We start from the raw sequence: 15,975 nt of genomic DNA on the forward strand, positions 1-15,975 counted from the left end.
ACAGTCTTAATTGTCTACCTGTTCCAACACACCAGAATCCAATGAAAGACTCATTAGCAGTTAGTTGGTCTAGTGGTTAAGGCGTTGGGCTTGAGACCAGAAGATCCTCGGTTCAAATCCCAGCCTGACTGGAAAATCACTAAGGGCCGTTGGACAAGGGAGACAACTAAGAGTGTCAGGAAGGTAGATCTCGAGGACCGAACCTGGGCACCCCTGATTTAGGTGTTATATAAAAGCACTTTAAGATTTAAGCTTTCCCCTTTCCCCTCTGGGGGCTGCGCGGTTTTTACCTGCAGCAGGTCCCCGTTCCCCCCAAGCTAGCGGCGGCGTAACTCCAGTTGCAGCGGCCTTCATCCACTTTGCCTCAATTCGGATGACGGACTGCTTCAAGTTTAGTGCACATAAACAATGTCAAATGTATATGTGTTGTCTTTAATTTTGATGTGTGCCATTATTACGGTAAACAAGTAATAATTGTGGATTAATTGCTGTATCTTGTCTGAGGTAATTGGAGTGTAAACGTAATTGCCCTATTTTGGGATCAATAAAGTTGTCTGAAGTCTGAAGCTTTGGGATTTAACCTGTAAAATGCAGTGAGTGAATAGATTGGTATCCCTTTGAGATTACTTTAAAAAAATGCAATGCTAAAATACCCTCAGCCGTATGAGCACTGTGTTCTTCATAATTTGCAGTTTAATTAATTATTAAGAACCTATTGTCTTACGTACAATTTGTACATGTTCAATAAAACCCCTCTATCAATCAATCAGTCAATGATAAACAATATTTATGTTTTAATGGCGTCTGCAGGAGGGCGTGCATGTATGTGTACATGAGCTTTTGACAAGAGCGGAAGAGTTAGCGAAAGTTAGCGTGCACGTTGACGCCCGCGAAATGTCTTGTAAATCACTCCAGAGGCGTTATCAGGTTACAAAAACAGTGTTTTCTGTTTTAGAAGTGTTTATTTCTTGCTAGCTTTTACATAATATATGACAAAGGTGTTATATTTAGCCTAAAACGAAGCAAAGTTAGCAGCTAGCAACACCAAGAAGTGACGTCTGGATTTGTTCTCGTTATAGGTCTTTTTATTAGGTTTGTTACAAGATGATAGCATTTATGGTTACAGGAGGCCATCAAATATGGCCATCGGGTATTGAAAACTCTTTTCGTCCGTCCGTCTGTCTGTGCTCAACATAAGTCCAGTCCTATTACTGCCAGAGTCTTCAAATTCACAGGAAACATTCTTGGGACACAGACCTTGGACAAGTTCAAAGACGGTTAACTTTGACCTATTTTAAGAGTTCAAAAGGTCACATTCTGTTTCCTATTTTTATGCTCACACAGCTGAGGGTATTGCAGCATTGCGTTATATTTTTAGGGCCCGAGTAGGCAACATCCTACAAGGACCCTATTGTAATTGCGCTGTTTATTATTATTATTATTATTTATTATTATTAGGGCCCGAGTAGGCAACGTCCTACGAGGACCCTATTGTAATTGCGCTGTTTATTATTATTATTATTTATTATTATTTATTATTATTATTATTATTATTCTTGCCACTTTTGAAATCGAAATTTCGGCCTCTTCCCATGCTCAAAAACTCACCAAACTTCCCAAAGTCGTCCGGCCGGATCCGAAATTCGATATTTTGGGGGCGTCGCACATGGTCGCATAAAAATCGCGAAATAGCGCCCCCTAGAAATTTTCAAAAACCCCTCCGCATTGGGCTTTTTTCGTCGTAGCCTCACGAAATTTGGTACACATATTTACTTTGCCAGGACGCACGAAAAAGTCTCTTACTGTCATGGTGAAATATCAACAGGAAGTCAGCCATTTTGATTTTAAGATTCGATTTTGAGCAAATCTTTGCCATTTTTGGCCATTTCCACTACTTACATTTGAACAAACTCGTCCTAGGGATTTCATCCGATCGTCTTCAAATTTGGTCAAAATCATCACAACACAATGATGATCAAAAGTTATCAAAAGATTCTAATTAAGTCAAAAGGCGTGGCTGGTAGGGGTCGTCAAACTTTGGCGAGCTTTTCGGAGCACGCCATTTGACTTCGAACGGCTGTCACGCCCACAAACTTCATCGTAGATCCTTTAACGTTGCTGGACATGATGAGGGCTCCGCCCTGAACATCTACATATCTTAAGTTCCCACCTGCACCATAGCGCCCCCTGGTGGTGGTGAGAAATGTCCTATTTTTACTTTAAGAGGTCCTGATGTCACATACTTAACCCAATCAACTTCATTCCAGTTCTAAAACATGCAGAACAAATTGGTGAACGTAGGCGATGAACGCCGTGAAGTTACGAGTAACGGCGTCCGTGTGGCGGCGTGCCGTATATTGCCCATTCGCCATGAAATTACGTTCTTCCTTTTGACGGCTTTAATTTTGTCAAATGATCATGAAAATTGATACACAGGTCGAGCACAACAACCTCTTACAATTCATGGGGCGTTGCCCATGGGCGGGGCAAAATGCCTCAATAGCGCCCCCTTGAAACTTTCAAAAACCCCTCCCCATAGTGTTTTTTTTGGAGTAGGGAGATGAAAATTGGTACACGTATGACTTGCATAGACGTACAAAAAAGTCTCTTGCACCATGGGTCTACTCCAAACAGGAAGTCGGCCATTTTGAATTGTTTTGTCATTTTGGCGTGATTTCCACATGTTGTATTTGAACGAACTCCTCCTAGGGATTTTGTCCAATGCACTTCAAATTTCTTCCAGATCACCCACAGACGATACTGACCAAAAGTTATCGAAAGCTTTTCTGTATGTCGAAGGGTGTGACCGCTATGGTGCCGCCATTTTGACCCTTCGCCATATGAACATTATACTTAAACAGGTACTGAAGTCACATATTTAACCCCATCAACTTCCTTCCACTTCTAAAACATGCAGAACAACTTGGTGAACGTAGGCAGTGATCGCCGTGAACTTACGATTAACAGCTTCTGTGTGGTGGCATGCCGAATATTGCCGATTCGCCATGAAATTACGTTCTTCCTTTTGACGGCTTTAATTTTGTCATATCATCATGAAAATTGAAACACAGGTCAAGCACGACAACCTCTTACACTTCATGGGGCATCGCCCGTGGGCGGGGCAAATTGCCTCAATAGCGCCCCCTTGAAACTTTCCAAAACCCCTCCCCATAGGGGTTTTTTTGGAGTAGGGAGATGAAAATTGGTACACGTGTGACTTGCATAGACGTACAAAAAAGTCTCTTGCACCATGAGTCTACTCCAAACAGGAAGTCAGCCATTTTGCATTTTCTTCTCATTTTGAAATGATTTCCACATGTTGTATTTGAACGAACAACTCCTAGGGATTTTGTCCAATGCACTTCAAATTTCTTTGACAGCATCCAAAGATGATACTGACCAAAAGTTATCGAAAGCTTTTCTCTATGTTGAAGGGTGTGGCCGCTATGGTGCCGCCATTTTGACCCTTTGCCATGGAACATCAAGTCATGATAACTCCTTCATGTTTTGCCTGATTGACTTGAAACTTCACATGTATGATGACGGTTGGCCCCTGAACACACCCAGCCCCTCTGTTTGTACACTGAGCGCCCCCTAGTGGATGACAAATCAACATGTCATAACTCCTTGATGCACTGTGTGATTTGTTTAAAATTTTAACTGTGTGATGAGTGGTTACCCCTGCATGCACATGCCCACATGTGGTCACAAGGGCACCCACTGGCCTGGGTAGGCGGTTGCGCGGAACGAGGGCCTGTATATGACTGCTTGCAGTCCTAGTTTATTATTGTTTTTAGTTATTGTCTGCACAAGCTGGCTGCTGTAGTCTCACTCACTCACTCACTCACTCACTCACTCACTCACTCACTCACTCACTCACTCACTCACTCACTCACTTACTCACTTTTTGCTGTCTAAGCCCTACGCTGTTATCAGCAAAGTCAATAACTGACATTCACTTGAGTATCTTAAAGCTAATTATGCTGATATCTCCGACGGTATTGTCCCATAGTTAATTAAAATTAAGTCACGCGGCAATGCCTGTGTCTAACTCATTCTCATTCCTCCTCCCCCAAACATCACAGAAGAGCTTGCTGTGAGTGAACTAGATAAGGAAACCGATGAGTTCCTCAATTACTGTGTCTGCCGTCCTCTCTGTCGAACATGAGCTGCCAATTACACCCATACTTCACCATGATAGAATGTAATAACCGTGGCCAAGCATCACCGCGGTAAAGCCTCACGTGAAATTACATTACGGTGTCTTCTCCGAGCCTCTTCTCTAATTAGGATCTGCACGGAAATAAAACGAGGAGGTCAATGCAGCGAGGCGAGACACACACCTGAGCTGTCCCATGTTGTAATGGCGCGTCTCTCCGTCTGTGGAGCGTATCACGCACACGCTGTAGCAGAGCTGAAGCTGGCGGAGTTCCAGCAGCACCACAGCCAGGTAATGGACGAACAGCTGGGAGTCCACCAGGGACACGGCGAACTGGACAATACCGTGGTAATCCTCATCCTGTTGAGATAACATCTCAGGTTTATTAAGCATACTTACTGCTGAAACCTACTGCTGTGTTGTTCTTAAGTTGCATTTAAAGGTGCTTTAAATGAAATTTTAAACATTAATATAGCAGCCAACAATTATTTACTATGCAAATATTCAATGTCTTAATGATGTCCTGTAAAGATAATGTAGCAACGCTTCCTCTGTGTGTGTTCTTATCTAAGCTTTTCTGTCCCTTATTTACATAGCGGGAATAGCCACTTGTGCATTCCTATTGTATAATATTCCATCCTGTGCTTGTTTAGTGCATGTGAGTCGTGCCGTGTGAAAACGTTGCCCCTCCCCACTTTTATAAAGAGACAGCAGAGCTCAGTGCATAGTGGTTGCGTTCAACATGGCAAACTTTCCAAAAAGTCCTCCAAAGATCATATTCAGAAGCTAAAAAAATGGCCTCAGACCAAGAATGTGGTCAGAATAGAATCAACGTACATCTGTGTTTTCCCACATGGAAAACTATTCAGTCTGTTAAAATGCTTCAGCTGGTGTTCCTTCTGCTTGATGCAAAGAAGAGACGAGTAAGGGTTGGAGAGGAGTGGCTTAGGAGGGAAGCTGGGCTTTGGTCCTGAAATATGGAGCTAGTATGCCATCCAGTGGCAGAAAAATCCCAAACACAAAACCCAATGCTTGTGTTCACACGGCTTTAACAAACACTATCTACATAGGCGCTATTGTTTATTTCCATTAGTGATGATGATGATAATAATTATAATAAATCATTCATTTTTTTTCTGAACCAAGCAGCCAAGCTGCATTGTGTGCGCCTGATCCCATTAGCTCAAGAAGTGAGACAAAGTAAGCCCTGATTAGTACCTGACTGTGTGACTGATCCATCCAAACATAGCCATTAGATAAACAGAAGAACAAATAAATAAATTAAGCCCAACAGTCAGAGCAATCTGTAAATTTGGTTAAAATTGTACTGATCTTGACAATTCCCTCCTAATATCTAATTTTTATGTCATTTTAAAGTTTTAAATTAAATAGATGAAATGGATGAGGAGGCCGTTCTCAAGCTAACCTGTGCATCAAGGATGCGGACTCCGTAGAAGAGCCAGTAGGACATGGTGAGCAGCAGTGTCAGAGTGGTGAGAAAGGCACGGTACGCGCACACTCTGGGCAGGCTGGCACGGGCCGGCCGGAGAAACAGAGCCCAAACGGCCATCAGGAGGATGAGGAGCTTGAATGAGATGGAGAGGTAAAGACCCTCACAGGCCGCTCCACACGCCTGCAGCCTGTCTGGCCACATTACCGCTGGAAGGAGCAGGAAGACCAGCGGCGTGACCAGCACCAACAGCCCCACACACACGCCCAGTGCTAGAGGAAGGTAGCGGCGGAGGTTCTTGGTCCGGTCTTGTAGCCCTTTCCCCAGGCCAACAACCTCCTCCTGGGAAATACTCAGCTCTGAGGTGCCTGTTACTGCGGTGGTGGTTTCTCCCCAATTGTCATCCTGGAACACACAAATGAAACAAACTGTGTTACAATCAAAAAGGGGCAGTTAAATGTTTGTGCCGATTACTGAATTTATCTAGATTTTGATCTAAAGAGTTAAAAGTTTTAAGCATAGTGATATATGCACAGAAATTATAAATATAAATAAAGGTGATGGCTGGATGTTCATTATTTACAGAATTAAATTAGCAATTATAAATATGCTAATTAGTAAAGAAAATGGTGCTATTTCAAAATCTTAAATAAGATAGTTTTTTAACATTTTCCCACTGTACAACATTTGTTTTATTTCATATTTTTGAACATTAGCAATAGTAAATCCCTTTGGCTGCTTCTTGTTTTCACTTGGGGTCGCCACAACAAATCTGAGGTGGATCTGCATGTTGATTTGGCACAAGTTTTACACCGGATGCCCTTCCTGACACAAATCCACATTACATGGAGGAATGTTGCAGTGGTGGGATTTGAACTGGGAACCGTCCGAAGTGAAACCAAGTGCACCAACCACTTGGCCACCACCTCTGCCAGAATAATATTAGGAATAAATAAATGAATAAAAACATAAATAAATAAATGAAGAAAATATAAATGAATAAAAAATATGGTGTGGTCACAATTAGATTACACTGAATGGTTGACTTAAAATAGCATTTTTTTATTTTGATTATAAGAAAATAACCTAGTATGCCAAAATTCCTAAAACCATTTTAAGGTTATGTTTATTTTACTTCATAGATTTGTAATGGGACAGAAACAATCTGAACAATGTTTGCCTCAAATGCAACCTGGCATCGTTATCTCTGACACAGCAATCATTTTTTTAAATTATATAATTATTTTCCTGGTTGGTTGTTCAGTTTTTGTTTTGTTTTTGTTTTTTTAAATCAGGATTATTCAAAAATGAATAAAACCATTTTCACAAAACTTTTAATGGACAAATAAACAAGATCTTAAATTTTGGTACAGATCTGGATCCATAGTTGGGATCTAGAATCCCCCCAAAATCCTAAAACGTTCCAAGTCCAAAAAGTCTTGGTTTATGATTAACTTTCTTACTTCATGACACAATACAAAACATAGACATCTTTTTTTATGTCATGAGAAAAACTCCAACCTTGCTACTTTATGATGTTATTATTGTTTTGTTTAAATTTGTGTTGCAAAGATCTTTCCTTGAACCAAATAAACTTGAACTTGAATTACAAAAATATTGTAATTCTTATATCCCATGTGCAGTTCTGGGCTGATTAGTTCAAATTTTCCTCCAGTATTTTCTGATAACATGCTACATTCATCCTGCAATCAATTTTGACCATGTTTCCTGTACCTTTGTGGCTCACACATCCCCAAAACATCAGTGATCCACCTCCATGCTTCACAGTAGGAAGGGTGCTCTTTTCATCATAGGCCTTGATGACTCATCTCCAAATGTAACGTTTATGGTTGTGGCCAAAAAGTTAAATTTTGACATCACTCCAAATGGCTTTGTTCTCTGAACTGTTTGGCATATTGTAAGTGGAGTACTTTATGGCGTCTGCGTAGTAATGCCTTTCTTCTGGCGACTCAACCATGCAGCCCAGTTTTCTTCAAGTGCCTCCTTATTGTGAATCTTGAAACAGCCACACCACTTGTTTTCAGAGAGTCCTATATTTCATCTGAAGTTATTTGTGGGTTTTTCTTTGCATCCCAAACAATCTTCCTGGCAGTTGTTGCTGAAAGTTTTGTTGGCCTACCTAACCGTGGTTTGGTTCCAACAGAATTCTTCATTTTCCACTTTGAACACTGCTGATTGGCATTCTCAGTCCCTTGCATATCTTTTTTATATCCCTTTCCTGTTTTATACAGTTCAATTACCTTTTCTCTGACAATTCCTTTGCTTTCCTTGTGACTTACAAACCAGCACTGGATGAAAGATGCAACAGTTTGTCATGAGCCCAGAAATTCACTGCCCTTTTATATACACACACACACACACACACACACACACACACACACACACACTGATTACAGGAAAACAGATCACAGGTGAGGATGGTTTAGTAGCCATTCATCCTGTTTGTGTCAACTTGTCTGCATGTTATCAGGCCAAAATCACTAGGGTATGTAAAGTTTTGATCAGGGTCATTTGGTTAGTTTCTGTTGTTATTATGATTTAAAAACAGTAAACACAGTTATTTGAAAATAAATTGCTTCACACAACCACTAACCATGAGTAACAAATAAAGTTTTTGTGTCATCATATTCTTTGAAAGATGGCCAAAAAAAATAAATAAATCTAAAATTCAGCCAGTGTATTATGTAAACTTTCAAGCACAACTATATATATATATATATGTATATATATATATATATATATGTGTGTGTGTGTGTGTGTGTGTGTGTGTGTGTGTGTGTGTGTGTGTGTGTGTGTGTGCTAAGGATCACAACACTTCCCATATAATTCCCATAATGGTCAGTTGACTAATCAGCAGCATTGATGTTCATATTACTTTTGACATTTTCTTTGCAAATCTAAATCAACAGAGGTTCAGAGCAGCATGTAAACATCACAGTACATATGCTATTTAGAGATGTTTGGTTTTCATGGAATTTGGCCCCATGATTCTGCCTCATTTTAAAAAGACTACGTTGATGTAACACAGGATGACAGGATTTGACGTGCCGTAGTAATTGGTTGGCCAGGACGTACACCAAAAGACAAAAAAAAGCTTGGGATTTCATGGGTCATCATTGCAAATTAGAGTCAAATTTTATTCTCCTTAACTGGCAAGGTTATTTTAAACATAAATGCTTTCAAGAAAAAGACGCAGAGAGAATAAATTAATGATAAGCATGCCCTAAAGTGGCATTTATTTTGTGTGTGCCCGCCATTAATTCATGTAATTAACCAGTCACTGTCCTTCACAATGTATTATTCATGTTTGTCACTAAAAGCAGTGGCAGGAGGAGTAACTGCAGACAGAATGATGGATGGGAAAATGACAACGCTGAACAGATAAGCTTTTGTGTATGGATGCAGTTGTGTACGTGCACATTAATAACGGTGTTTGTGAAGGTTTTTGGCACCATTATGTGGAAAGCTGCTGGGAAACAAGATGGACTGAGTAAAGAACACGGACACCACATTAAATCTCATTACTGCGTGTTATTAAGCCTGTATGTTCCGCTGTGAACCATTCTGTAGTATTAACATGTTAATGCAAACTTTTGTTGAATGTGAAATTAGCATTAGGCACAATTGCAAGATTCCAGGCACTGCAGGAATATTTCATCCAAGTATGAATTCTGCCAACTATTACCAGTCGCTGCCAATTAATTCAGCCGTGCCGGAGGAGTGGATGCCAACAGCAACCAGAAGATGAATGAGAAAAGGAGACAGAGGTAAGGTGAGAGAGTGGGGGGTTGAGGTATGAGGGAGCAGTAAATGAGGAGAAGCAGACAGTAGGTGGGGGATGTCCGAGATGCTTTTCATTCTGTGTCTGCTTCCAGACTAATGTGTAACACCAGAACTCAGCATCGCCTCCATTTAGTGTCCGATCCCATCAGGATTCCTTTCACATCTCTCCCATTTTGCTCCTTCTCTTTCTTAAACCGCCCTGCATTCTTAATACTTAGCAACCCGATCTGCACAAATTAGCTGGAACTACTGTACAGTACAGGTCTCGCGCAATCCCCATAGATAAATCCACTATAATCTAGCCAAAATTCTCCAAAGAGTAGTCCTTTCTTCCCATATGTAAGGGTGATACCTGTCTCCCAGATTGAAACACCTGGGCAGAAGTAAAAATGGATCACAAGGATAACAAAATTGTCAAGCAGCCTCCATAATAACCTCCTAAGGCCTTTTTTATGCTTCTGCTACAACGTAACTCCATGGCCACGCAATTGCTTCAACATAGATGTGAACCTTTCGACGTTCTCCGTCGGGGTTAACATGTTGGTGGGTGTCACAATGCAATTCAAAAATAGAGGTCGAGATGTTTGTCATGAAGACTGGCCAACTATCCTTTGATATCTATGGTTGTGAAAGTTGTTGATTGTGTAACCGGAAAAGTGAGATTCTGGAAATAATGTAGTTAGCGGACCAATCACAGCACATGTGGTCTCTGTCTTCTTGACGTTACAATTTTTAAGAGGTGCACGTCAGGATTTCAGGTTTCAAATCCCGTAAAACTTCGGAGAGGTCGGCCCGCTGCGAGATCTCAGTAACATTGAGAACTGCACTGAGACGCTCTGATCACGCTGTATTTTAACCGCTGCACACGGACAACACCATTAACATCGCAACATAAAACAATTTTTATATTGTGCCTAAAACTCTTGTGAATATATTCTCTGGGTTTATAGACATTGTTATTGCGTTCATTTTATGTAAACGTGAGAATCACAGGCTGTCTCTCTGTTATTTTCAATGGGAGCTGCTGTGAGCTACGCTCGCTTCCTGATCATGTCATTCTGGGGGAAAGTGAAGTTTGCTCTTTAACGTCTTGATCATTGTTCTTTACAACACTGTTTGTCCTCTTTATTCCAGACTAATATATATGTCTGAAATTCGGTTTGCGTTTGTTAAATTCCATGCAGATTAAACGTAACAGACACGGATTATTGTTATAATTGTTTTAGCAAGTTTTCAGGGTATCATGCAGCAGATTCTTATTAACGTGAAGAAGAGCATAAAAAAAATTACATTTTTTGTAGTGTAATATTAATTTACAACTGTCATCGTGTGGATTCTCTATGTTCTTTTGACTGCAGCGACTCTCTGGCACGCAAGAAATTATGGGATACGTGAAAACCCCGAATGGAGATGGGCTTGGAGGGGGCTATGGAGTTGTGGGGATCTGGTTGTTAAGTGCTGACGTAACGCATCACATAATAAATCTGTTTCCGGGTCCAAAGACCTCCAAGTTTACAATTAAAGTTACGTCTGTTTGATCATTTTAAGGATTTACAGTTTAAGTTTAGTTTGTGTTTACATTGTGCGCAAACCTCCGTCCCTCCCATCTCCACCTCCACCTCCGTTAACCGCATTCATCTGGTTCTACGGTCAGAACACTTAATAAAACTTTTTTTTTCTTTTACTTTACATATTTTAATATGCACAGGTAAAATATATATGTCTATTTGTTACTAAAAAAATATTTATTAAAATAAACAGGACGTTAAAGTGCAAACTTCACTTTCTCACCGAATAACATGAACAAGAAGCGATCGCAGCTCGCAGCAACTCCAATTGAAAATAACAGAGAAACGACCTGAGCGTCTGACATTTTTACATAAACAAACGCAGTAACAACGTCTAGAAACCCAGTCAATATATCCAGGAGAGTTTTAGGCACAATATACAAAGAGTTTTATGTTGCAATGTTAATGCTGTTGTCCGTGTGCAGCGGTGTAAGTGCAGCCTGATCAGATCGTCTCAGTGCAGTTCTCAATGTTAATGACAGCGCGCCTTTTTTGTTTGGAGCCGGAAGTTGAAAATCACATGATGCGTTACATCACACTTAACAACCAGATGGGCAGTGGAGGGCACAGCTAACCGCTAATTTGCTAAGCTAACTTTTTCATTAGCATATTAGCTTTTCAGCTAACTTTGAAAGCTATCAGTGGACCAATTAGCTTCCGCTACATTTTGTTCCACTAACTTTCAGTCCACTAACATTTTTTGTTGGTAAAGTCAGTAAAGTTTAACGGTTAAAAATGTTAAACCCTAAAATCATACATGTTAGTTCCTGTCCGTTGTGTGTCTGCAACAGTCAGGCCGGTGTTCTGTCGAGATGAGCTCCCGTAGCATAAATCGACAGTGTGTCTGCTTTGAAGACAGTGTGTACACGCAAATCTTTACTTTTAAAGTGACAAGACACTTATTGCCAGGCATGCACATAACTGGTACTCATGGTGCTAGTGCATGCTAATACTAAATGATGCGCAGCAGAAAACACAAGGAAAGTGCTTCATAAGAGGAAAGCAATGACAGATTGTAGGAAAAGTGTTTCTCTCTGTTGTGCATCAATGATTTTTTTGCACATACAAGCACGATGAATACCAGTTATGTGCACCCCTGCTTATTGCTGTATTTTTATGTAAGGACAAAACTTACGTGGGTTTTCTTCGGCAGGGAAACTCAAAGCGACGGGTGAGGTATATATTTTACCAATCGCGTTGAACGCAACACGGCCGTTCCTGTAACAGTTTATACTGTAAATATAATAAAGAGACAAACTGTGACTATTAATACTGCGATTTACTGCTTTTGATAAAGACGATGACAGTGGCGCTGAAAGTCAGAACTGGTTATCAGTAGCCGACAACGTAATCCGATGTGGCCGCAACTGAGTCAATACTACAAGTTAGCAGTTAGCGGTAACAGCTACCATTTTTTTTTTTTTAGCAGTTTATCAGTTTAGCGTTGTAAAGGTTAACTTTTGAGCTAGTGGATGAATGGTTAAAGCTAACTTTTTAGTTAGCTGTGCCCACCACTGGGTACGGGCTTTACTCTGGATGCACATCCTGCTTTTCGTTCATTTTAATTTATTGATCAGTGATAAAATTACAGTGCATCACTGACGAAGCTAATGCACTTAAAACCAGCTATCAAATCAGGTCTGATCTCCGTGCACACTGACTAAAGAGGGTAGTGGGCTTTGGAGTGAAGCTGCTGTTCCACGGCTTGGCAGTCGTCTTGTCTGGCAGTGGCTGAATATGGATTTTGTTTAGGCCTATTACACCATCACAAAGCACAACAACAAACAACACAATGAATGTCTGCTTCTCCCACATAAATCCACCACACGCGGAACACAACAGCTAAGCTCTGCTAGCATGTGTGGGGGCTAAATTTACACCATGGTGTGTGCAGTTTGTATAGATAAAGATATTTTACAATCATGTAATGTGTTTTTATGAATCATGAGATTAACAAGTTATAGCTTGCAGACAATCTCCAGTTCATGCTTCTTGCTGTGTAGCTTAGCAAGAAAAACTCTGCGTGCCTCCTGCTAGTGGGCTGGTATTAATGCGAGGAGGGCACAAAAAAGCACAAGAACCTGATTAAACATGAGCCCGTGTTTCTCTAAATGTGACACAGATTTGCTTTGGTGTTGCCTCGGCATCACGTCATCAGAAAACTGGATCTGCTGCTTTTGGGAACAAAGTTACAATGTCTCAGTTTCACAAAACAGCATGGACAGTCTCACAAGCGACACTCACAGCATGACTCAAACAGATTCATGCATTCTGCAGGCTTGCGTCATATGCATACCAGTAAACATGAAGGATTATTCATATCAGCTTTCCTCAAAGTGGGTTTTGGCCGCATGCTCAAGCTAATCGCAGAATACCAGGACGTCTCTCTGCATCTGAGCCTGTGTGTTAGACCAGCTCTGCCACATCTCAGAAATGTCTTCAAAAAGCACTGGTTGGGATGGACTTGGTGACGCTGCAAACGGTAACGGTGCTATTGGTGGCGGTGCTGTTCCATTTGGACCCATTGTCTGGAGGGCTAATGCAATACAATGGTGGATTACCTTACATAGATTACAATGGACACAAGCTGCAAACTGACAGGATGGAATGTGGCTGTCCATCCAGAAGGGGATGTTGGATGAGAAGGCACTATAGAGCCGACTCATTATACATTATAGTGGAACAAGTTCAAGTCCTTCATGGTATTTAGCAAGTGGCTAAAGGCCTAATTCTTTGCAAACACCCCTGGACCGAAAAATACAGTACTACTGTGTCTGACATTTACAGTACATTTCAATTTCAATTTATTTCATTTATACAGCGCCAAATCACAACAAAGCTGCCTCAAGGCGCTTCACACAAGTAAGGTCTAACCTTACCAACCCCTAGAGCAAGCACACAGGCGATAGTGGTAAGGAAAACTCCCTCTGATGATATTAAGGAAGAAACCTCAAGCAGACTAGACTCAAAGGGGTGACCCGCTGCTTAGGCCATTCTAACAGTTACAAGGTTTTTACAAAGTTTTACAAAGACAAAGAAACAGAAAATAGAAAATCAAACAACATAATAATATAAAGAAGATGTGAAGTCCACACAGGAGTCAACACCATAGGCAGGGGTCGTCCACGCCGTCAGTAGACCTGTTACCACAACAGGGTCACTTCACATAAAATATATCTGGTGAAAGTTGAATTTAAAGGTACCCAAGAGTCCGCTCTGAAGAACATTTGCAACATATACCTTATATATTTTTTCCCGTCCATATTTAAGGCACCTTGACATAGTACATTGCTTAGATATAGTTCATTGCTTGACCCTTATGTGCAACTTTCCTGAGCTCTTACTCCCTTTTCAGCTGTTTTTAAATGATCATCACTACATTTTATTGCATCTGGATGCTCCACAGCTTTTCTAACTTAGCTGAATATCGATTCTTTCTTTGAGTTGCATCATCCCACGATTGTTTCTAGTGTCTTAAAACTTGATTTGTTGTGTGGGCCGCTGAAGAGGAGGTACTGCTGGCCCACCACCAGAGGGCGCCCTGCCTGAAGTGCGGGCTTCAGGCACGAGAGGGTGCCAGAGCAACCGGGAGTGACAGCTGTCACTCAGCAACAGCACCAGCTGTCACTCATCATCATCACCAGCACCATAAAGCCAGGAAGCAACTCCACCTTGTTGCCGAGATATCATCAGCTATTAGGTAATATTCTCTGCCGTATTAAGTAATTGTAACTTACGTGTGATCTGTTAGCAGCCGTTGACCTGTGGTGCCTTGTCAGCTGGGTTGGCGGTTTGTGAGAGGGCCGACGTCTTCGCCTCTCACTCCAACCAGATAAGTGGTTAACAGGAGCTGCTTGTGTATTCCTACTTCGGAGGTGGAGGTGCTCCCTCCTGGAGGAACTGTAACAGTGTGTGAGGATTTACTGGGTGTGTATCCACACACCCACCATTAACTGTCTTTGCTTCCTGCCAGCAGTACCAGGTCTAACAGCTGAGACGGTGGCCACCTGGAGATTCAGGGCTTGTCGGCTCCGGTGTTCTTCAGATCCGTTGGCGGTGGAAGCCGTGTGGGACCCGGCTCTTCTCTGGACGGACGTCTTCTATCCTCGAGCCTGCCCACACGTCACTTTTCGTATAATTTGACTATATTTTCAAACTGCATTTGTCTGTATTCCGTTTGTGCACAATTTGCATCATTAAATTGTTATATTTTGGCTTATCCATTGTCCGTTCATTTACGCCCCCTGTTGTGGGTCCGTGTCACTACACTTTCACAACAGGATTATCTCGGCCAACGTCATGGATTCCGAGGGGCGTCAACCATCTGTTGGACAACCAATGGAAGAGCAGGGTGCACAGGCGTCAGCAGGAGGCGTGATTGGTGAGTTGCAGCAAATCCTCACCGCCTTTACTGCTCGGTTGGAATTAGTGACCGAGCAGAGCAATATACTCAATTGCAAGATGGAGGCTCTCACCGCGGAGGTGGAAGCGCGTGCACAGGGCGCGGCTGCAGCACCTCCTTCTGCTGTCTTGGTGCCGAATATAGACATTCCACTGGTCGTTCAACGAACCCCCCCACCGTCCCCTGAAGCATACATAAGTCCCCCGGAACCGTACGGAGGTTGTGTAGAGACGTGCGCAGACTTCTTAATGCAGTGTTCGCTCGTCTTTGCACAGCGTCCCGTCATGTACACGTCGGACTCAAGCCGGGTGGCTTATGTGATTAATTTGCTTCGAGGTGAGGCACATGCCTGGGCTACGGTGCTTTGGAGCAGAATGCACGGCTCCTAACAGTGTATACTGAGTTTGTGAGGGAGTTCAGACTGGTGTTCGATCACCCACTGAGGCGAGACCGCTTCAACGGTGCTGCTGTCTATGAGACAGGGGCGTCGGAGTGCAGCCGAGTATGCAGTCGACTTCCGCATCGCGGCTGCGAGGTTCCAGCTGGAATACTGCTGCACTCCACGCCGCCTTTGTAAACGGACTGTCTCTGG

General features: G+C 42.0%; 1 protein-coding gene across 1 annotated transcript in view; it reads right to left on the minus strand.

The window, feature by feature from the left end:
* LOC117525076 (vang-like protein 1) overlaps positions 1-15,975 on the minus strand; it is a 56,501-nt gene that overhangs the window by 14,264 nt on the left and 26,262 nt on the right. Inside the window, exons 3-4 of the mRNA XM_034186911.1 lie at positions 5,586-6,014; positions 4,344-4,519 (exon numbers count right to left, since the gene is read on the minus strand). Of these exons, the coding sequence (XP_034042802.1) occupies positions 4,344-4,519; positions 5,586-6,014 (605 nt within the window). The remainder of the gene's footprint in view (positions 1-4,343; positions 4,520-5,585; positions 6,015-15,975) is intronic.

This window comes from Thalassophryne amazonica, chromosome 14, assembly GCF_902500255.1.
Source record: "Thalassophryne amazonica chromosome 14, fThaAma1.1, whole genome shotgun sequence".
NCBI lineage: Eukaryota > Metazoa > Chordata > Actinopteri > Batrachoidiformes > Batrachoididae > Thalassophryne > Thalassophryne amazonica.